The following is a 22059-nucleotide window of genomic DNA, read 5'->3' as shown; positions in this document are numbered from 1 at the left end:
GCATTAGTCTCCTACAGATATGGATCAGTTTGTCCTGAGAGTTTCTGGGACTATGTATCTCCCTCTGAAAATGGCTAAAGGGCAGCTTAGAGGCAGCAAGATGAATACTCTCTCTCAAAAGGTGCCATCTCCTGCATAAAGGTTGTTGTTCCTGGAGCACTGGAGACAGCTGTCAGTCGCAGAACAGCACGGGGCTGTGGAGTGTCTCCAGGGGCAGAGTGTTAAGAAAAGGACCCTCCTCTCCAGAGGACCATGCCAGGGCAGGCTGGGCGATTCCAGGCAAGTGCTGGTGTCTCCCCTGGCAAAGTCACTCCCTACTGAGCGAAAGCCTCCCGAGGGGGCTTGAAGTCCACATTTGGGAGTGGTAAAGGAGTACTGGGCTCCCCTCCTCTGCTTGCCTCTCCAAGGCAAGAGTCCCTGCGAGGCAGCAAAGCCACCACAACTCGGCCGAGGACGCAGGGCCACGCGCTGGGACAACCGGCGGGGGCCAGGCGGGCGGCTGCACCGGCGTAGCGCCGAGCCCGAAGAACGGGGCGAGCGGCGCGTCAAGTCGTCGGAGCGTTCCGGCCGCCGGCTCCGCGGGGGCGCCGTGCGGCGGCAGCGGAGCGCCACAGGAGGGGACACCACAGGGTGGCATACCGGCGGCGCGGGGTCCGCTGCCCGGACTTCGCCTCGGGAGTGCCCTGCAGGCACGGGGTCGGTGCCCGGCCCCTGGGTGCCGCTGGCGGGGAGTAATGCCCAGGCGGAGGTGTCCCGCAGCCAGAGCTCCCGCAAGTGCCGCCGCGGGGTGAGCCGGACGGAAGCCTGGGGCGGGGGGCGGCGGGACCCGGGGCAAGGCTCACCGTCCCGTCCATGCTCCTCCCTGCCGCGCCGCTCTCCCGCTTGCACCGGTCCGCCGTCCCAGCGCCGGGCGCGGGGCGCCTGCGCGGCGCTGCGGAGAGCGGCGCAGGGACCGTCTGTAAAGTGCGGCCTGCGTGGCCAGCGCAGGAGCGGCAGCGCGGCGCCGGAACGGGCTGCCAGCAACGCCCTCGCTGCCAGAGTAAAGGGTCCTGGTGCGAGATCGAGAGCTGCTCCAGCCCAGCCGCGTTCCGACCACCTGCGTTTTAGCGCCGCTTCGGCGACCGGAGGGCGGTGTAACCACGGCCCCTGCGCCCGCTTCCCAGCCCTGGGGGGGCGGTGCGACGCGGAGCTCCTCCCGTGGACGGGCGGGGGCAGCGCCCGTACCTTTCCAGCCCCTCGGGCCGCCCCGGCGCTGCCGCCGCTGGACAGCGCTCTCTCGCCCGCCGGCGGCGCCCACGGCAGCCTCGGGAGAAGGTCGGACAGGCTGTGGGGCCGCCGCCGCAGTCCGTTCCCGCCGCCACGGCCCCCGCCCTCTGCCACCACCGAACCACGGCGCCCTTCACCCCCCAGAGCGCCCCTCATGGCCACGGCCCCCTCACCCGCCACAGCGCCTCACTCGCCGCCACAGCCCCGTCACTCGCCAGAGCGTCCCTCACTACCACAGCTCCCCTCACCCCCCAAAAGCGCCCCTCACTCACCACCCCCCCGCCGCCACAGCACCCCTCCCCGCCACAGCTCTCCGACTCACCGCCAGAGCCCCCCACCCGCCGCCAGAGAACCCCTCGTCGCCACACCCCGCCGCCTCCAGCGTGTCCCTCACCCTCCAAAGCCCCTCCGCTGCCACAGCGGCCCTCACCCATCACGGCGCCCTCCCGCTGCCAGAGCGCCCCTCGCTCACCACCGCCCCCTGCCGCCACAGCGCCCCCCACCCGCCGCCAGAGCCCCCTTTACTATCACAGCGCCCCTCACCCGCCACCACAGCCCCCTCGCGCACCACAACGCCTCCGCCCGCCGCCATGCGGCCCGGCTCTGTCCAGCCCCGGCCGTCAGGCGTGTCGGGCTCCGCCACAGAGCCCACGCCCAGGCCGCCGTTGGATGGACCGCCCGCGGCCTCGGCCTCTCTCGCGGCGGTGCCGGTAGCGGCCTGCCCCGCCCACCCGCCCCGCGGACACACCTGGCGGCAGGGCTGGTGCTGGTACGGTGCCGGTGGCGCCGGGAGGGCGCGTGCCGCCGCCGGGGCAGCGCCCGGGAGCCGCCCGGCTCGCGGCAGAGCTCGAGGGCGTATTCGAAGAGCGTTTTCGCCCGCAGCCGAGCGCGGGTGGCACGCGCTACCGCGGGGCGCTGCGGGCCAGGCCGTTACCCAGATTCTCTGGGAATTTCGGCGGTGATGTCAACAGCAGCAACCCGCGTACCGGGAGCGAACGTGGGAGGAAAGAGGCTTTGAAGCATGTATGATATTTGGAACCCAAAACTGGCCTGTACCCAGAGTCACTATGCTGTATGCGCATACTTTTTTGTACACCTTTCTCTTATGGAGCGAGTAACTCCGGGGAGGATGAGGATGTCAGGCTTGGTGGACCGTGGGTCAGTTGTACTGTGCCAATTGTAACGGGAAAAGAAATGAAAATTATTTCGTGACTATCCAGTGGAAGATATTTATGAAGTATGCTTTCAAAGAATAATTTGAAGAAGCGCTGCAAACCATAAGGGATGAGGAGGAGAGTTTGCATAGGACGAGCACTGAAAGTGGATAGTTTTGAATGGTGCTCCAAGGAGCTGTGAGAAAGGGGTGAAAGGAAACAATGCAGTTTAAAAGGAGTATTGATGAGCAGAAGCCAAGCAATTCTGCCAACTCCAAGTCTTCAAAAAGGATGTAAGTCTAAAAGCTGAAATAAAATCTTGTAAAGTTTATGAGGCGGATTTATGTCTCACTGGATATTTTTAAATGGGGGCTATAAATTTCTGTGCCTTCAGCTTTTTCACTCTGCATTTTTCATGTGTGTCATATTCTAGAAACCACTGTTGTAAATGAAAAATGAGGTTTTGTGTTACCTGCAATCCTGAAACTGCCACCTTTGAGCATCCTGGAAGAAATAGTTTAGCATGCATGTTGAGAAGATAATGTAAGTGCATGCTAGTGCTAGGTACAGCCAGGAAAGACAATCTGAAAGAGGAATGCAAGAGAGGGTGACTATCTTGGCAAAGGTCTGTGACTCATGAGGGGCAAGCCCTGAGATAGCCTTGCAGGAAAGCACCTTGTGTAGTGGCTCAGGCCACGACCCCTGGCAGGAGACTAAGCTAGCAGCCTGCACGCATTTTTCAGCACTGTAAAGTGAGTTGCATGATGGATGTGCAACAAGGTAATGCTTAAGGCCAAATAGAAGAGAGCAAGTTCCTCAGAAAAGAAGTCTTCATGATGGAGTTAAGAATGGAGGAGTCCGCTGAGCAAGAATGCCTTGCTTTTGCTGGGAAAACATGCACCTGTTGATGAGATTATGTCATCCTCTGTATCTGCTCATCTGATCTGACCAACAGCAGATCCAAAACATCTTTGTGGAACAGCCTAGAGCATCTGCAAGTGATTTGCTTGCACTCGCTGGAGTGCTAGCAATTGGCTGTTAACCACTTTGGAGTGAGAAAATTCAGCATCCCATCAGCTGTGACTGAGGTAAGTGCAGCCATCCTAGGGACTGCACAGACACAGCTGAACTGCTTAGCACTGCCAAGGGAGGAGAGGGGGAAACGACCCCATGCAGATTACCCAGACCAGATAGGCTGCACATCCCCCACACATGGGAGAGTCACGTCATTTATATTCCAGTCTTGGAGAAGATTGATAGACACCGTGATCAGATACAATATCTGAGTTCACAACATCTGGTTTTGGAGGTGTTTGGTGTTTTTTTTTTTTTTAAGTATACCTTTTATTTAGAGATAGAGTGGTAGCTCCTTCATAGGTGAGATGATGGTGGATCTATTTACACCTGTTTCTTGAGGTAAAAATGCAGCTGGGACAAAAGCTTCCTGTGTTTGTAACATGTACTGTACATTTTTCTCTGGGATCAGCAAAGACTATTCCAATAGAATAAGTAAGCCTGTCTAGGACATCCAATGGAGCAAGTTACTCATACGACAACTGAAGACAAGTGTCCTGGTTTCAGCTGGACTAGAGTTAATTTTCTTCACGGAAGCTAGTGTGAAGCTGTGTTTTGGATTTGGGGTGAGAAAATTTTGATAACACGCTGATGTTTTGAGTTGTAGCTAAGTAGTCAAGGACAGTTCAGCTTCTCGTGCTGGCCTGCTAGCAAGAAGGCTGGGGGTGCACAGGAAGCTGGGAGGGGACACAGCTGGGACAGCTGACTCAGGCTGGCCAAAGAGATATTCCATACCATAGGTCATCATGCTCGGTATATAAAGCTGGGACAAAGAAGAAGGAAGGGGAGGGACGTTTGGAGTTATGGTGTCTGTCTTCCCAAGAAACCATTATGCATGATGGAGCCCTGCTTCCCTGGAGATGGCTGAACACCTGCCTGCCCATGGGAAGTGGTGAATTAATTCCTTGTTTTGCTCCCCTTGTATGCGCAGATTTTTCTTTACCTATTAAACTGTCTTTATCTCAACCCATGAGTTTCCTCACTTTTACTCTTCTGATTCTCTCCCCTGACCCACCGCAGGGGAGTGAGCAAGTGGCTGCATGGGGCTTAGCTGCTGTCTGGGGCTAAACCATGACAACAAGCAAGAAAAATATTCAAGGACATGGAGCCCAAAGAAAGTGAAGTACACTTAAAAGTACACACACCTGGAGCATGAAAGGGCAAGCACAATTGGAGGCATAACAGACACTTAACAAGGGTATGCATTTTCTCAGTTTTACAAGGTCAAAGATGACAATCATGGTAATTTGTCTTCCTGGCCAATCCATGACTCCATTGCAGTATGTGAATTCTGTATCATGATCCTCACACAGTTTCTAATTTCTGGCTGAACTACAGTGTGTCCTTGAAAAAGATCTAGTCCTTTTTTGCAGGTAATGACACAAAAATGGCAGTACAGAGCCAAATCATAAGTACACCTGACTCATTTACCCTGTTCCTGACAGTGGCCAACACTGAATGCCTAGAAAAGATCATAAAAATAGGGTAGACATACACTGATACCTCCCTGAACACTCTCCTATCTCATAGTGATTTGAGATTCAGAGACCTACTGTGACAGAGGTGTTGGTTTTGTGTTTAGCAGCCTTTGATGGATTTCTCTTTTGCAACTTTCATCCACTATCCATTCACAGTCATGAAATTTAAGACCATGAAGGACCATTAATTCTGCCCACTTACATATGACAAGTAATTTCACATGGGCCTCCAATGATCTCTGTTAAACAAACCAAGTAAATTGTAACATACTGGAAAAGCTACCACTCTGTAATTTCACTAGCTAATCACTTGCGTCACTAAAAGCATATGCCTATTTTCAGTTGGAATTATCTGTTGCAGTTTAAAGCTGTTAGTTTTGGTGTTGCTGTTTTTGACTAGACAAATAAAAACCTCTTTGGTATCCAGCATTTTTACTCAGTAAATGTATTTACACTCTCTAATCAGATCACCTCACAACCTTCTAAGTAATTAGAATAATTTCCTGGAGATGACTGAACACCTGCCACCTATTAACCTGCCTGTATCTCAACCCACCTGAACCAACGGAGGAGAAGCCATACAAGGAGCAGTGCAAGCACAGCTGTGAGCTGACCTGAGCTGGTTTTGGTGCCCAGTAACTACATGCAACCCAGCACCTCTCCTGTCCTGAGTGACCACCATAACAAACTGAGCCCCAAGTCATGGACCAAATGACTTCAGTGGACATTTTGTAGACATTTTACAGCTGTGGTCTGTAGACTAAGGAATGGTATCTGTGTATTATATCAAAGGATGGGAAAGGGGGTGGTGGTTGATGAGAATCTATTGGATAGTGTGAGACCTGAGCATGATGTAAATGGTATGGAATAAGGGGTGGAGAATGTGCTGGGTTTGGCTGGGATAGAGTTAATTTTCTCCACAGTTCTAGTATGGAGCTAAGTTTTGGATTTGCGCTGAAAACAGTGTTTATAATATGGAGATGTTTTTGTTATTGCAGAAAAGTGCTTATACAGAGTCAAGGCTTTTTCTGCTTCTCTCACTACCCACGAGTGTGCAGGCTGGGGGTGCACAAGAATTTAGGAGGGGACACAGCTGGGACAGCTGACCCCAACTGCCCAAAGGAGTATTCCATACCATACGACATCATGCTCAGTACATAAAGCTGGGGGAAGAAGAAGGAAGGGGGGAACGTTTGGAGTGATGGCTTTGTCTTCCAAAGTCACCATTACATGCGATGGAGCCCTGCTTTCCTGGAGATGGCTGAGCACCTGCCTGACGATGGGAAGTGGTGAATTAATTCCTTATTGCGCTTTACTTGTGTGTGTGGCTTTGTTTTACCTATTAATCTGTCTTTATCCCAAACCACAATTTTTCTCACTTTTACTCTTCTGATTCTCTTCCCCATCCTACCTGGGAAGAGCGAGCAAGTGGCTGTGTGGTGCTTAGTCACTGGCTGGGGTTAAATCACAAGTCTTCCAGTCAGAATCACTACAATAGCAAAGATGGACAGTGTAAGAACTCCTGCTGCTGGCTTGCCTTGCTGATGGTGTGTTTGTCTCCTTGAAGACAAAAGAGATTCTGATGCGTGAAATACAACCTCACAGTGCCAGAAAGGTTGCATAGCTTGTAAATGCAAGTTTCAATATGGTGTAATATCCAAGGAGAATTCCCTGAATCATTGTTCTGGATCACACATTTGGAAGGACTGTCAATGGGCATTGGATGCTGTAGAAAACTATGCAAGCAAAGCAAGCAGTCTGATATGATGCATGAGGGTAAAACAAGTGTCATGCAGCCAAGTTGAAAGAATAAACATTGAAAAAGATGCAGTACGTAAGTTAACTGTCGGGAAATCTCTCTGTGGTAATGAAAGTGAAAGCTGTAGAGGATGTAGCAGTTGGGGGTATCTGTGACGTAAAACAAGCTGCTACAGAGAAGGTTTTAAAATTACATAGGGCAAGCTAGAATTATTAGCGAGTACCTCATTAGAGAAGAGATAGAACCATGGAAAACAGTTTCAATGGAGTGTTATTTAAACAAAACAAAGACATAAACCAAAAAATTGGATTGTATCATTGTTTGGTAAGTCACTGCCCATGTCAGTGCATATAAGACGATGATGCAATACTGTTGGGATCACTCTGCACGGCTCGACCTTAAAGAGAAGGAGCTGCAGCATTGAGAAGCTGGTAAACAGCTAGATATCTGCACGGCTCGGCCTTGAGAAGAGGGAGCTGTGGCACTGGGAAGCTGGTAAACAGCTGGACATCTGCAGGGCTCGGCCTTGAGGAGAAGGAGCTGTGGTAAACAGCTAAGAAGAAGCACTGTATAAGAAAAACAGGATGGAACCCGGACCACGTAGCAGTAACCGCAAGTAGGAGGAGTATGATAATGTAATCTTTAGGGCTAAGCCAATGATTGTAAGACAAGTATGCATAAGGTAGAACTTAGTGTATAAATACGTGTAAGGTTTTGCAATAAAGTTGAAGCTTGCTTTATCACTCATATTGAGTCGACTGCATGCCTTCCCTCGCTCGTCGCAAGTGGCGCCCGAACAGGGACCCCCATCCTTGTTTTTCACCGGACAGTGAGATCGGAGAAGCACTGGTAGCAGCGACCAGGGAGCAGAAGATCGGCGGACGCTGCCGCGGCGCGCCTGATCCGTGCTTGAACCCAGGATAATTAAGAAGGGGTTCGCCGTCCGAAAGAAGGCTACCCAAGGGAAAAGGCTGCAAAAATAATTGACCGGATAATTAAGAAGGTCAACGTAGCGCGCAATGGAAATAGAGGTAGCATTCGAAATCTTAAAATGCTTTTTAGAAAAGCGGGGAGTAAGCCAATTAAAAGATCTGGCTGGGTTAATTGTGTTAGGGAAAGCGAAAGGGTTTTTTAAAGACCCTGAAAGTATGTTTGAAGTAGACGAGTGGCGTTCTTATGGAGATTGTTTGTGGGATCTAGTAATCGATGATGATAAATCAGCAAAAAAATTAATGAAATCTTGGAGAGATGTTATTCATTGCATGAAAAGATATAAAACTGAAAAGCGAATAGCACAGGCAACAAAGACAGTATAAAATCTATGACGCTCTAGAGGTTGATCCTAGAGACATTAAAAGAACTAAAGGCAGAATGCATCGCATGAAGAAGGGGCGATGGTCAGACTCCTGCTGCATATGCTCTCTAAGAGAGGACTGAAATATGATGAATATACACTTAGAAGGCTTCTAATTTGGTGCCAAAAAGGGTACCCCCCCGATGCGTCTGTGGCGTTTAAGGCAGAGACGTGGGAGGAGATAGGAAAAATGTTATAGGAACATATTGGGAATGGACATAAAACCACCGCAGAGTTAGTGACGACATGGAAGTTGATGTTAAACACATTAAAAGCCTTAAAGGCAGAGAGAAAAGCTGCAGCTGATATGGAGGAGGCTGTTAAACCGTCTTCAACCAATCCCTTTTTAACTGAGTCAGAGGGTCCAGGACCTTCAGCGACTCCGACTGCACCTCCTGAGGTGCCAGATGCACCGAGTAAACCAGCTGCATAGATAAGCCAGAGAAACAGATCTACGATGATGTATGTGAGGGCAAGACGGGACAATGTTGCCCAGAACAATGTACTCAGTGTTCCCCTGTGTGCCCATGTGAAAGATCAATGGGGTGAGTCTCGAAAGGAGATGGGCAAGCAGCGGAGCTAGCAACAACATGGCGATTGCTATTCGAGACTGTTTTGAAGAGCCAGGGGCTAGCAGCAGACTCTGCAACAGCTTTTGAGTTACCTACCTGGGAGAAAGCAGGGAAATTGGTGTTTGAGGCAGCCTCTAAAGAGGATCATACGGCTGCGAAAGTGTTAACAACCTGGCGATTAGTCAGAGACTCTATAAAGGCGATAAAATCAGAGCGGACGGCGGCAGCAGCTGCCGCTGCCACAGCCTTGGGAGAGAAGGGAGGCCGAGCTGGGGATGGTGAGAACGAGCGACCCCCGCCCGCCCCCCCCACCCCACCCCCCCCCCAACGCAACCAACGGAGGTGGCGAGTCCTCCTTGGCCCCCGCCTCCTGACCCGTGCCGCAACAGGAGGGGGCTGCCTGGGATGATCCTTCCCCCAAGTCAAGATACGACCCTGCCCAACATTGGCGAGGCATGAGACAAGAGACTTTGGCAGAGAGGGAGGGGACGGAGTGAAGCAGGTACCAGCCAGGTCGGTACGGCCGGCAGTAAGACCTGAAGATCTTGTCACACGTCCCACGGACGCAGTCAACTCCGACGTACCACCAGCTGATGCTTTCACTCTTTTGTATGCAGAATGATGGCTCGTTGACTGTCTCAGCGGCTCTCCCCGGACAGTCAAGAGCAGGAACTTCAATATGCCATATTTGTAAAACGGTGTTGTGGGTTTGTTCTATGTCGTTGTAATTATTGTCACAAATGTATCATTTCTTTTGCAGGGAATCGAAGAGTATATTTCAATTGCTTTTTTACCATTCCCTTAGCAGCTGAGGATGCGGAGAAGTTTGCCTTTACGGTACCATCGGTAAATAAAGGAGAGCTAGCAAAAAGTATCATTGGGTAGTGTTACCACAAGGAATGCAAAATTCACCTACGATGTGTCAGACATTTGTGGCATGGGCTCTAGAACCGGTGTGGAAAAAGTATCCAGATTTAATAATGTATCATTATATAGTTGATATATTAATAGCAGGGACACAAATGAATGCAGACCACATTTTACAGCACTTAGAGCACTATTTAGGAAAACGGGGTTTAAAAATATCACTCAAAAAAAAAAAAAAAAAAAAGGCAAAAGAAGGGACCATGGCAATATTTGAGCTGGATTATTACCAGGGCAGCGGTCCACTCACAAAAAATAAAGATTAAGGCGAAAATAGAAAATCTTTCTGATGTCCCAAAATTAATGGGGGATATACAGTGGGTTCGCAATATTTGCAGAATTACTAATGATGATCTAAGGCCATTGATGCCGCTCCTGGAGTCTTCGGTGGAGGCTCCAGAGCGACGTCAACTGAATGAGGATCAACACCAAGCTTTGCAGAAAATTACTGAGAAGATAGCCAGGTCACAGGATGTAAACCCTACGTTAGCCATTTTTCAGAATGCTACCAATTGGTGTAATTATACAACGAGCAACATCTCACACTCTACTATTGTCCCAATGAGACTCCCTAAAGGAATATTCTTGATTTGTGGTGATCGTGCATGGCAAGGTGTTCCCTCCCATTTGAGAGGTGGTCCTTACACATTGGGGCACCTAACATTGTTAACTCCCAACACTTCTATGATATTGAACCTTACCCGACGGCATAGAATAAGATGACAGATTTGAAAATATCAGGAAGAGTGCAATGACCAACTGGATTTTTGGACTGCGGACAAAACCATACTAACCTCTTTCCTTGCCCCTGGGGTCGCTGCTGCCCAAGGCTTAACCACTTTAAATAAATTGGGATGTTGGCTAGCGAAACAAACCAATGCTACTTCTGCAACACTCAGTGCTTTGTTAATGGAAACTGACTCAATAAGGCATGCGACATTGCAAAATAGGGCAGCTATCGACTTCCTACTTTTGGCCCAAGGGCACGGGTGTGAGGAGTTTGATGGCATGTGTTGTATGAATTTAATAGATACATCGCAGTCGGTAACTCAACAATTACAAAAACTGAAGGACTTAACGGACAGGTTACAGACAAGTTCACTAAACCTCGAATCATAGCTGTCAAGTTTGGGCCTAAGTGGATGGTTACAAGACTTAATAAAAGGGGCAGTTGTTATAGTACTTGTTATCTTAATACTAATGCTTATTGTACCATGTTTATTGCATTGTCTACAAGGAATGGTTCAAAAGGTAGTAAAGAATGCTTGGCTAGCTAATAACTCAAACAAGTATCTTACACACCCAATGAATGAGCTTTGTTAGATAATCACGCTCAAAACAAAAAGGGGGAGAGGCTACCACATTACCCTAAGAACGTTTGAATAAAGCCTTATATGTGTTAAATTATTTGCGGAAGGAGAAAGGACCTTTTCAACTGCTAACCAGGGGACGAGGTTGACGGTGGTGGCTGTTTAAAACCATGGGTAAAACCATGGGTAACCCGCTTTGCAGGTGCCTCGAAGTGGGTGAGGCCATGGGTGGGGCAGTCGCCATCATCATCGTTGGACACATCATGACACTATCAGGTGTCATCGCAATCTGGATGCCACCTCAGTCAAAAGAAAATGTAGGGGTAAATCACACTGAAATTTGCGGTATCATGAGATGAACGTGGAAAGCTTTTGAGGCAAAGCGTTCTATAACTACAAATGCTTTGGTAAGATATAATATTGGTCTTCATAGCCTTATACAAGTACCTTTTTTCTATCACTAGGAGTAGTTTATATCACTAGAAGTAGTACAGCTAGAATTGTTTTGCTTTGTAATATTCTGCTATTGACTTAAGCATAAGTTGATATGTGACTGCTGAGTTATGAAAAAATGCCGTGTGAACAAAGCCTACGAACCAATAGACGGGATGGCTGTGGCGCGTGCAGCACGTCTGGCCAGCGGGCGCATACGCCATAGGCTCCCTGTATTAAAAGGTGACAACTGAGGTGAGTTCCGACACTCGCTGGCCACGTGTGTCGAAACTCGTTCCTCTACAAATGTGTAATACCGGGATTTCCTGAAGGGCAGTGGGCTGGTGTACAGCAAGGCCACCGTTGCCTCCGTGGGGACGCCCACGTAAAGCTGGCACCTACCAACTGCTGGGCTGAGTTCGCGGCACAGGACGATACAAGAATGTACAGAGGGTCCATCTTCCTCACAGTCCTTGGGTTGCAAATGATCCATCAGGTTTTGTTTATACAAAAACAAAAAGGGGGAGATGTTGGGATCACTCTGCACGGCTCGACCTTAAGGAGAAGGAGCTGCAGCATTGAGAAGCTGGTAAACAGCTAGATATCTGCATGGCTCGGCCTTGAGAAGAGGGAGCTGTGGCACTGGGAAGCTGGTAAACAGCTGGACATCTGCAGGGCTCGGCCTTGAGGAGAAGGAGCTGTGGTAAACAGCTAAGAAGAAGCACTGTATAAGAAAAACAGGATGGAACCCGGACCACGTAGCAGTAACCGCAAGTAGGAGTATGATAATGTAATCTTTAGGGCTAAGCCAATGATTGTAAGACAAGTATGCATAAGGTAGAACTTAGTGTATAAATATGTGTAAGGTTTTGCAATAAAGTTGAAGCTTGCTTTATCACTCATATTGAGTCGACTGCATGCCTTCCCTCGCTCGTCGCACAATACTACATAGAACTTAAAACTCTTAAGAGCATCTAGTATCCTGGGAGAAAACTGAGGGAAGATGGAGGCTGATTTTTTTTATTTTTTAATTTAAATCCAGCTCTGTGGGAAAGGAAAGGCAGGAAATACTGCCAGCAAACTGCTGAGTCCATCAGCTGAAGATTCTGGTTAACTGATCAAAACTCTGCATTCCAAGGTGAGATTAGGCTATATGAAAGGAATAACTTGTGTCTCACAGGCACACAGGTTAACTTTCAGTTATGCTCTAGCTGGAACAGCCTGGGGAGAGTAAACTAAAAAAGCAATAAAGCAAATGCTGTAAAGAGGAAAGAAAAAAATCAAATTAAATGTTGAATTAACTGATCCAGGCTTACACCAAACAAGAAAAATGTTAATCGCTCTTTACAGATACCTAATATTAGACTACAAGCAATTGAAACCAGGAATGCCAACTGATAAGAAATTTAGTGTAGCTGGCATTACTGTATAACTAATACTAGTCAAGGTTGTTGTACAGCAAGTAAGACTTGGCAAACAACTTAAGTCTTTGAAGTTACACGTTGAGTTAAAGATGATCAGACAGCCATTACAGACCTGAAAATCCATTTGATTTAATGCAGGGCTTTAACTATTAAACAGAAAGTTATACACCAGCAAACAAATGTGAGTTAAGAACTGGGTGGCATTACAAATGAGAGCCAATTGTTGGATTTGGGCACTTCTACTTAGGTCCCAGGGGGACAGTTCTCCAGCAAGTGTTGTTTGACACTTAATTGATGATTTGGAAGGAAATATAAGATCTCTGCCGGCAAAATCTGCAGGTGGTGTAAAAAATGAACACTGCAAAAAACAGTCATAAAGATAGTATAACAATTGAGAAGAGTGTGTAGCAGAATAAGGCTATTCAGATAGATTTTGTCTTAAAGCAGTCAAGTGGAAACTTCTGTGCTTGGGAAAAATGAAGGCGTGTCACTTGTCCAAAGAGGACTGTATCAAAAAAAAAAAAAATCCAAACAAAAAAAGGTAAGTCTGGAAAGAAATTGACTGTATTAATGCGCAAGCAGCTTAATTTTACTAGGACCCACTTCTTTAGACACTAAAATACAGAGCTATCTCAATCCTGTGAAGTTTACAGTTTAAGACATGATGTAACAAATCTATACTGGTAGACAATCTGGGGTGAATAGGTGCTGTTGATCTGAGAGACCGCAATAAGGCCCCTGGTGGCAGAGCCCTTTTTTGTAAGGCTTGAAGGAAACAGAGAGAAAAAAAAAAGAATGTACAAGACGTTCATGAAATTTATGTGAAGATTAGAAGAAATATTTTACAATGAGAAATGCATAACTCCTGTAGCAATAAGACAAGGGCTAATGGCTTCAAACTGGTTTTAATTGTTTTAAACTAAAAGAGGGGAGATTTAGACTAGATTGAAAGAAGAAATTTTTGACACTGAGGGTGGTGAAATCCTGGCCCAGGTTGCCCAGAGAGGTGGTGCATGCCCCATCCCTGGGAACATCCCAGGTCAGGTTGGACGGGGCTCTGAGCAAATCTGCTCTGGTGGAAGATGTCCCTGCCCATGGCAGGGGTTGGCCTAGATGGGCCTTACAGGTCCCTCCCAACCCAAAGCATTCTGTGATTTCTTCCTCGAGCTTTATATACTGAGCATGACATCATATGGTAAGGAATACCCCTTTGGGCAGTTGGGGTCAGCTGTCCCAGCTGTGTCCCCCTCCCAACTTCTTGTGCACCCCAGCCTGCCCACTCGTGGGGTGGTGTGAGAAGCAGAAAAGGTCTTGATTCTGTCTAAGCACTGCTCAGCAGTAACTAAAACATCCTTGTTTCCAGCACAAATCCCAAACATAACCCTATACTAGATATTCTGAAGAAAATTAGCTCTATCCCAACCAAAACTGGCCGAAAGATGGTGACTGTACATTGAGGAGTCGATGACACACGTAACACTTAACCTGCGTGCGCACAGGCCTGTGCAGCACAAATCCCTTGGCCGCAGGACAACAGCAGCGAGCCCCGTCATAACAGAAGGGCCCACAGGCAGCGCTCAGCCCATAGCAGCCATTATGCCACTGGTGAGGCTTTGCCTTGGTCTAAAATTGAGGCAGGAAATTCTCATTCAAACACCTTCTCTGTCTGACAGCAGAGATGGTGAATAGAGCTGTTTTCTGGTAATCCTGTACTAGCTCTAATAATGGAAATGGGAGAATCTACAGATGGGATCTGCATGGTGTGCTCTGTGTGGATGAGAGGCCCATTCAGCGCTACACCACTTGGGGTTCCCTGCATCTAAAGGATGGACGATTTTCTATACTGTTCTCTCTTTATAGTATTAGCTCTGATAAATCGTATTTTAAATGATACCTTACACAGTCTGAGTGCCTTGCCTACTGGGATCATAATAGATCAGCACCTCCTCAAGCAAAACCATCACTCATAACAAGAAAACGTTCCCTAGTTAGCTTCTCTAGTTCTCATTCTTTGAAGGTTTGCTTAGCAACAAACATGCATTCCAAGACATTCAGCAGAGATGACTTGTTCCCATGTAAGACATCTCTTTTAAAATAAACAAACATGAGATTTCTACCCAATTTGAAGCAATGTTCCAGACTTCGAATACTTCTTTGTATCCTTTTCTAATCTTTCAGCATCTCTTTTGATGCTGGCACCAGATCTCCACCTCATACTCCTCAAGAGTATAGCAAATACAATCTCTTTCCTTAAACAGTGCTTAAGCCGCCAAGAATGGGGTTAGTCACACTCACTGACTTATCACACTCAAATTCACAGGTTCACTTCAGGGCTTTGCCCTTTGATTTCTGGAAAGAAGCAGCTGGAAAGCTGAAAGCTTTGCAGTAATAAGATTGGTGGAGTCCTGCTGGATACCAGGTTAAACAAGGCAGCAGCATTCCCTCGGAGCAAAGGTGGCCAATAGCATCCAGGGCTGCATTAGGAATGTTGCCAGCAGGTCAAGAGCAGGGATCCCTCTCCTCTGCTCAGCACTGACGAGACACATCTGGAGTGCTGAGCCCAGTTCTGGGCTCATCAGTACGAGACAGACATGGACATACTGGAGTAAGTCCAGCAAAGGGCTGCAAAGATGGTTAATTAGAGCATCTGTCATACAGGTGAGGCTGTGAGAGCAGGGATTGTTTTGCCTGTAGATTGTTTAGCCAGGGTCAGCGTGGCTCTTCTCAGTGGTGTCCTGTGACATGATGAGAGGCAACAGGCACAAACTGAAATGCAAGAAATTCCATTTAAATGTGAGAAAGAACTTTTTAACTATACATTGGAACAGATTGCTGGGAAAGATTGTGGAGTCTCCATCCTTGGAAATATTTAAAATGCAACTGGTCATAGTCCTGAGCAACCTGCTCTAGCTGACCCTTTGTGCAGGGGGAGGTTGAACTAGATGAACCCTAGAGGTCCCTTCTCTGCAATACAGAATAGGAAGGTCTAACACATGACCAGTTTGCTTAATTTCTAGATAAATGATTTTGCAGCTACCTGTCTTGGACATAAGTACATCTTATATGTGAATCATTCTGTATAACGGACCTGTCCTCATTTTCTCCCACTTGGTTAGCCTGTTATCTGCAAACTTTTACTAACATTTTTTCCCCTCAAATAATCAAATATAATGAGTGGCATTTGGCCAAAAACCTGTTCCCATAGGAGCATACTGAACACCCGTACCTGGTCATTAAAAGACAGCTTTTCATCCATTTAATAGATTACACTAATGAAAACATGGACATCAATGGGGAATAACAGCCCTTGGGAATAAGCAAACAGTTGCCTGCTTCCACTGAGATGCAGGTGGATATACCAGATGGGAACCAGGTCCCAAAACTGTGTGCCAGGAACACAACCAAAAAGTATGGTGTAAGCAAGGAATTTTCTGTCCCTTAGAACAGTTGCATGGGCTCACCACTTTAGAGAAGTGCAGGACTTACCAGCTAATCAAATTGAAGCTGAACTGTTAAATTTGCTAGCCCTGCCATTTGCCCATCTATGATAGGAAGTGACGATCTGTTATTTTCAGGGGTAACACTTTGCTCAATCTGCAGAGCTGAAAGGTAGCTGTTGGGGACCTTCAGACAGTTCCTGGTTGCTCTCTAGGGCATACAACAACCCTGTGTAATACCACAGTTCTCAGTCCAACTGAAGGAAGCTTGGTGCATGTCAAAGGGAATTTTCTGTTCCTTCACCTTGCCAGATTACACAATGAAATGACTGTTCTGCAGTTGTGGAGGAGCCACAGTGAAAGTACATTGAATAGCTTTGTCCAGCAGCAAACTAGGCAAGCTGTGTTTATGACTTCTTGAAAAATGAATGCATGAAGACACAAACATACAGGAGGGTACAACAGCAGCACTGAGTGTAGCATAGTCAAGGTTATTTTGTTCCAGTACATAGCTTATATTCTGTCTCTCTCTGCACTGCTCAGCAGAATTGCATAGCTTAAAGGTCGACTCTACAGCTTGTTTTACATCCCTCATCCCGAACACTATAAAGTTCACAAGTAACCACAGGAGTCTGCCTGGAAAGAAATTTTTATTTATTTAAAAAATAAAACAAAGAACAACCACACACACACACAAAAAAAAACCCCAAAACAAACCAAAAAAACCCAATCCACAAAACCCCCACAGAAACAGCCTCTCTCCCTAGTCCATGCCTGTGCCTCAGAGCAGGGCTGGGAAAACCCTCCTCCTCCCTTGACCTCACATGCCCTTCACCCATGGCAAGGCTGGGAAGGGGATGGAAAGTGCCAAGTGTTAAGGTGCTGAGAAGTTCTTGATGTTTCTAGTCTCTTAAGTGCTGTTGGCTTGTTCCTGCTCAAAGAGGGCCATGGCTAAATGTGAGCGGGATGCAAGTCCTTCCAAGTTACTAAGCACACAGCGGTGGTATAACTCCTCACTAAGCCGGGGATTGCAGCTCCTTAGTGCGTATTTCTGCACTAACCCTGGCTCCACGGCCCTAAATAGGTGCAGTCCGGAATAGTGGAGGAAGACATCAAATACCTCCATGCTCTCCAGCACCTCATCTCGATCTAAGATATCAGCTGCTAGCTTGGTACGTGCTGTCATGTAGTCAGAGTTATAAAAGCAGGCCTCAGCAAATGAATGTCTGTCAAAATGCCCATCCCTCAGGAAGTCAGTGCTGGAAGAAGCAGTCTGCTCACCACGGTACACCAACGCAGGATTGAACTCTTGGAAATGTACTGGGAAAAAGACCTGCCAATTGCTGATAGTATTCATGCGGCAGCGGTTCAGGAACTCCATGTTGATTTCTGTCCAGACACTGGCCAAGAAGAAGAGTGTATCCACAGGGTGCTTCTTTGAGACTATATCCATGAGTTTCACTTGCGATGGCACCTCAGTTTTGACACTAATCCAGGGGATTTTAACTTCTGCATAGCGTTTCTCTAGCTCTCCTACCATGGCTTTGACTCCAGCAAAAACATCTACCTGACTGACTCGCTGGGCATCATAGGGATGGTAGATGAAAAGCAAAGTCAGCAAGGCATTATCATGTGTGTCCAGTGTGTTCATAGCAAACATATCCAGGAAGTTTGCCACAAAATCCAGGTCCTGCACTGTCAAGGGAAGCACCAGTTGCACCCGTGTGGCCTCTGTCACATATGGCATGGGTATAATTTCCACCTTACTTAAGGGCCGCACCAAGCTCACTCGTTTGGCCAGAACATGACTGTGACCCTTTTGGGTCACTGCCTCCAGCAGTAGGTCCAGTGTATATTCCATGCCCCGTGTGGGGTCAAAACGCCGATAGCCATTCAGCAACTGCCGCTTGCTGAAGCGCAGCAGAGGCTGGTAGCGACTGTTGAGTTGCTCAAGTGCAGACTCAATGATTTCACTGACATCTGCTTTGCTGGCTCCAGAGAGCTCACACTTGGGGGAGCCATCAGGACAGGAGAAGAGGTGCTGCTCAGTGAAGTAGTCCCAGCTGATTACCTCAAAACGTGACTTTGGAAGAAATGGGGCATTAATGCCCACTGGCCACGTCAAGCCTGCCTCACCTGCAGGGGTCAATGACGTCAGGTTCCTGATCTGCATCTGTGCAAAGAGAGAATGCATACTGATCCCTACCACTTTCTCAAAGAGGTCTAGTCCATCTTCCCCCCAGGCCTGCTTCACCACCTAGAACTGTATCCTGGTAGCATCATACCAGCACTGTTGGATTCCAGAGGACTGCCATGAAGATTACGAGAGGGGTGGAACACCTCTCCTATGAAGACAGGCTGAGAGAGTTGGGGCTGTTAAGCCTGGAGAAGAGAAGGCTCTGGGGACACCTTATAGCAGCCGTCCAGTACCTGAAGGGGGCCTACCAGAAAGCTAGAGAAGGACTTTTTACAAAGGCATGTAGTGATAGGACAAGGAGTAAGGGATTTAAACTGAAAGAGGGTAGATTTATATTACGTATAAGGAAGAAATTCTTCACTATGAGGGTGGTGAGACACTGGAACAGGTTGCCCAGAGAAGTTGTGGATGCCCCACCTCTGGAAGAGTTCAAGGTCAGGTTGGATGGGGCTTTGAGCAACCTGGTCTAGTGGAAGGTGTCCCTACCCACAGCTGGGGGGTTGGAACTACATGATCTTTAAGGTCCCTTCCAACTCAAACCATTCTAGTAGTCTAAGACAGTGTGGTGTCAGAAGGGCTATTTGAGATGCAGACTACATCCTATGTCTGGCTGACAGACATCTACAAGCAGAAGCAATAATCGTCCTTCACTGTGTTGAAAGAAAAGGAAACCTGTTTGGTCAAGGAGTTTTTGCAGATATCCCTCACCACATACCTGGAGGTCCTGGATCTCCTGGTAGGCTCTGTCCAATTGGATCCTGCTGAAGTGCTTGTGCAGCCGGTACATCAGGGTCATGTCGGAAACAGGGTGCACAGCAAGAGCTGCTTGGAACTCCTCTTCTTCCTCCTTCTCTGGCTCAGTATTTTTGGCCAATTCATAGGTGTGATAATGCTGGCCCTGACGTGAACAAGAGCCAGAAAGAGTGGCATGGAACTCAATTTCACAGAGAAGCCTTCCCTTACCTGACATGCATTTGCCCCTCTTTCCATGCTGACTGCAGTACCTAGAGACAAAAATAGCAGAGTTGTTCTCCCAGTTCTATCCCACATACTACACGCCTGCTTGCTTCTTGGTAGCAATGTGCCCTTTATCCAACCTCCAAAAACCTGTGGATCAGCATCTGTTAATAGGCTGAAACTTAAATACTGTATGTGCTCTCTCCCCCAACATCTCAGCTTTGATTATGGGCCTCTCCTCAACACTGCCACACCACACAGCCCTTTATTCCTCTCTAACTCACAACAGAGGTTCAGAGAAAAGCCCCTTTACTATGCAGCAGGGAACTAGCAAGAACAGGGGTTCTGTCAGGCTTAGCTAACACAAAACCCTGAGAAGGGAAGTAATACCTGGAGCTGGGAAACACAAGTGATGCCAAGGAAATCAATGATGCAACGTCCCAGCCACTCATCTGGACGCACACTAAGGATCTCATTGCGACAGCTGTCCAGGTGCAGATGGAGCTTAAGCAGCAGGCTGCGGGAGATCAGGTAGCCAAAGCCACCATGGCAGTAGCGGGCCTGCTCATCTCCCCCAATAAATTCCTCTGCTCGTCCCAGGTATACATCTTGGTTAATACTTAGGTGTGTCACCAGAGCCTTGACCTGTTCAGCCTGGGCATAGGTGTCATCCTGCATGATGTAGAACCAGTCATAGTCAGAACCAAAATGCTGATGGATATAGTGCATGGTCTCATACATGAGCCAAATGGGACGCTCATCCCCATGGGCCACCAGCACCATGCCATGAGGCACCTTGGCACTGCGCAACCCTGTAAAGTACAGCAGGCGTGGGAAGTGATGGCCTACTGTCTTGTTCACTGCTACTGCCAATGTATTCAGGGTAGCCTTGGAGGTCAGCACAGCCACAAACAGTCTCTCATGGAATCCCAATTCTGTCTGGATGTAGCGAGTTCTGTAAAGGAAGCACATACCTACATGACAAAAATCAAAGGATTATGGTAACTTGGGATAAGTCTTTATCTGCTGGAGTCTACCAATGGTGAAGCAATTAAGCCTAAAAATAGAGATTTAAGAGAAGATTCACTAGTAAAAATCCCATTTTGTAAAAACACGTGCTTCCTTCAAGGAAACTAGAATCTCTCATCATTTACCCGAGTTAAGAAACTGTGCTACTGTAAGCAAAAAAAACCCGAACAAACCAGAGCTGACCACTTGCAAGTTACATACATTAATATAAATTACTCAAAATTTTCTTAATGAATAGACTGGTTAAAAAAGTTTTGAAGAATAATTTAATGTGTTATAATTAGACATAAGTAATAAAAGAAGACATATTCTCAACCTTCTTGGGCATTTTTGTTGTTTTCTTTTTTAAATTAACTTCCTAGACACTTCTCTTGCCCCCCTTTAAGGCAACAGTCTTAGCGATTGCTTTGTTGCATCATTCCGTTACTACATAAGGTATTTCAAATAGCATATTCCACCTTTAACCTGTTAACTCACTGGAAGATTTAGAATCCCAAATACCATCCATATGTGATTATTTCCTGGAAGGAAAGCCTGGCCAAAAGAACAGACTTTACCTGAGCACTTTTTTGTAAGGCTTGTTGGGGTCTCTGTAGTATGGAACAATCCTAGGCCTGAAGTCCTCGCGGCCCGGGCCCACCCTTCCATCTGCTGCCTCCAGACGCGCTCCGCTGGCGAGGGGCCCGGGACGACCTGCCGCCCCCAGGCACGGGTCCTCGCCGCCGCTCTGGCTCCAGGAGGCACGCAGCAGGCTCAGGCTGCAGCCAAGGGACAGGCCCAGGACGAGCGGCAGCACGGGCCGCAGCGCAGCCAGCAGCGCAGCCAGGCGCATGGCGACGCTGCCGCCAGCGGGGCCCCTGAGGGGCGACGTTCAGCCGCGGGGCAGTCCGGCTCAGTCCGGGTGGGGGCGGCCGCAGGCCAGCTACGTCCGGGGGGGGGCTCACGAGACTGCTGCGGCGCCGGGGAACCGGCGACCGCGGGACATCGCCGGCGCGGGGCACTCGGGCGGCGCGGGGCACTCGGGCGGCGCGGGGCACTCGGGCGGCGGGCGGATGAGAGAGCGGCAGCCCCCGCGGGGATGCGCACCGCACCCCAACGCCGGCCCGCGCGGGTCAGCGGCCCCGGGGCTCTCTCACCTGCAGGCTGAGTGGCCCTTCTGCCCGCAGGCTGGTGGCAGGGCCGGGTACGGCCCAGAGCTCCGTGCCCGGGGAGACGGCGGCTCCTGCCCGGCCGCGCTCTCGCCGCTGCCACCTCAGCCGCCTCATCGTAAGCCTCGCGCGCTTCCGCTTCCCCTTTTCTCTCTATGGTGCCCCAGCAGCCACTCTACCTGGTTGGCGCCTTCGCCTCTATGGTACAGCGAACCACCGCCCCCCGCGCGCTCACGGAGGGCTCACGCACGGCGTGCGCCGGGGGTGGGGCCTGGGGCTGTCCCTGGCGCGAGCGGCGCGGTGCACGCCGGGACACGCAGTGCCCGGGAGCCGACCGCACGCTCCGGCCCAGCCGACGGAGGAAGCGCGAACTCCACTTCCCAGAGCAGCGCGGTAGCCCGGCGCGGGTGACGCTTCGCGCGTCGATTGGCCGCTGGTCCGAGAGGGTGGGGCGTGCGCACGCGGTAGCAGCTGTCCTGTTGCGACAGAAGGAAAGCGCGGACTAGCCGGTGCGGATCGGGCCTGGAGGCGCGGCGCGACGCGG

The 22059-nt window shown here is 48.9% G+C and overlaps 1 protein-coding gene across 2 annotated transcripts; it reads right to left on the bottom strand.

The window, feature by feature from the left end:
- Positions 1–17094: 17094 nt before the first annotated feature.
- On the bottom strand, positions 17095–21199 carry CHPF2 (chondroitin polymerizing factor 2; the record flags this gene model as incomplete). 2 transcript variants are annotated; one of them, XM_082015393.1, is made up of 4 exons in its annotated part: positions 17095–18357; positions 19097–19279; positions 19729–20293; positions 20925–21199. In XM_082015393.1, 4 exons carry the CDS (start codon positions 21197–21199, stop codon positions 17095–17097), a joined length of 2286 nt encoding a protein of 761 aa, XP_081871519.1. The 2 variants fall into 2 exon arrangements, with proteins under 2 accessions (XP_081871519.1, XP_081871520.1); XM_082015394.1 differs by lacking the exon at positions 19097–19279.
- Between the last annotated feature and the right edge of the window lie 860 nt (positions 21200–22059).

The sequence above is a fragment of the Phaethon aethereus genome (assembly GCF_964289735.1).
Source record: "Phaethon aethereus genome assembly, chromosome: 2".
Taxonomy (NCBI): domain Eukaryota; kingdom Metazoa; phylum Chordata; class Aves; order Phaethontiformes; family Phaethontidae; genus Phaethon; species Phaethon aethereus.
This window is presented reverse-complemented; position numbering and strand designations above follow the sequence as displayed.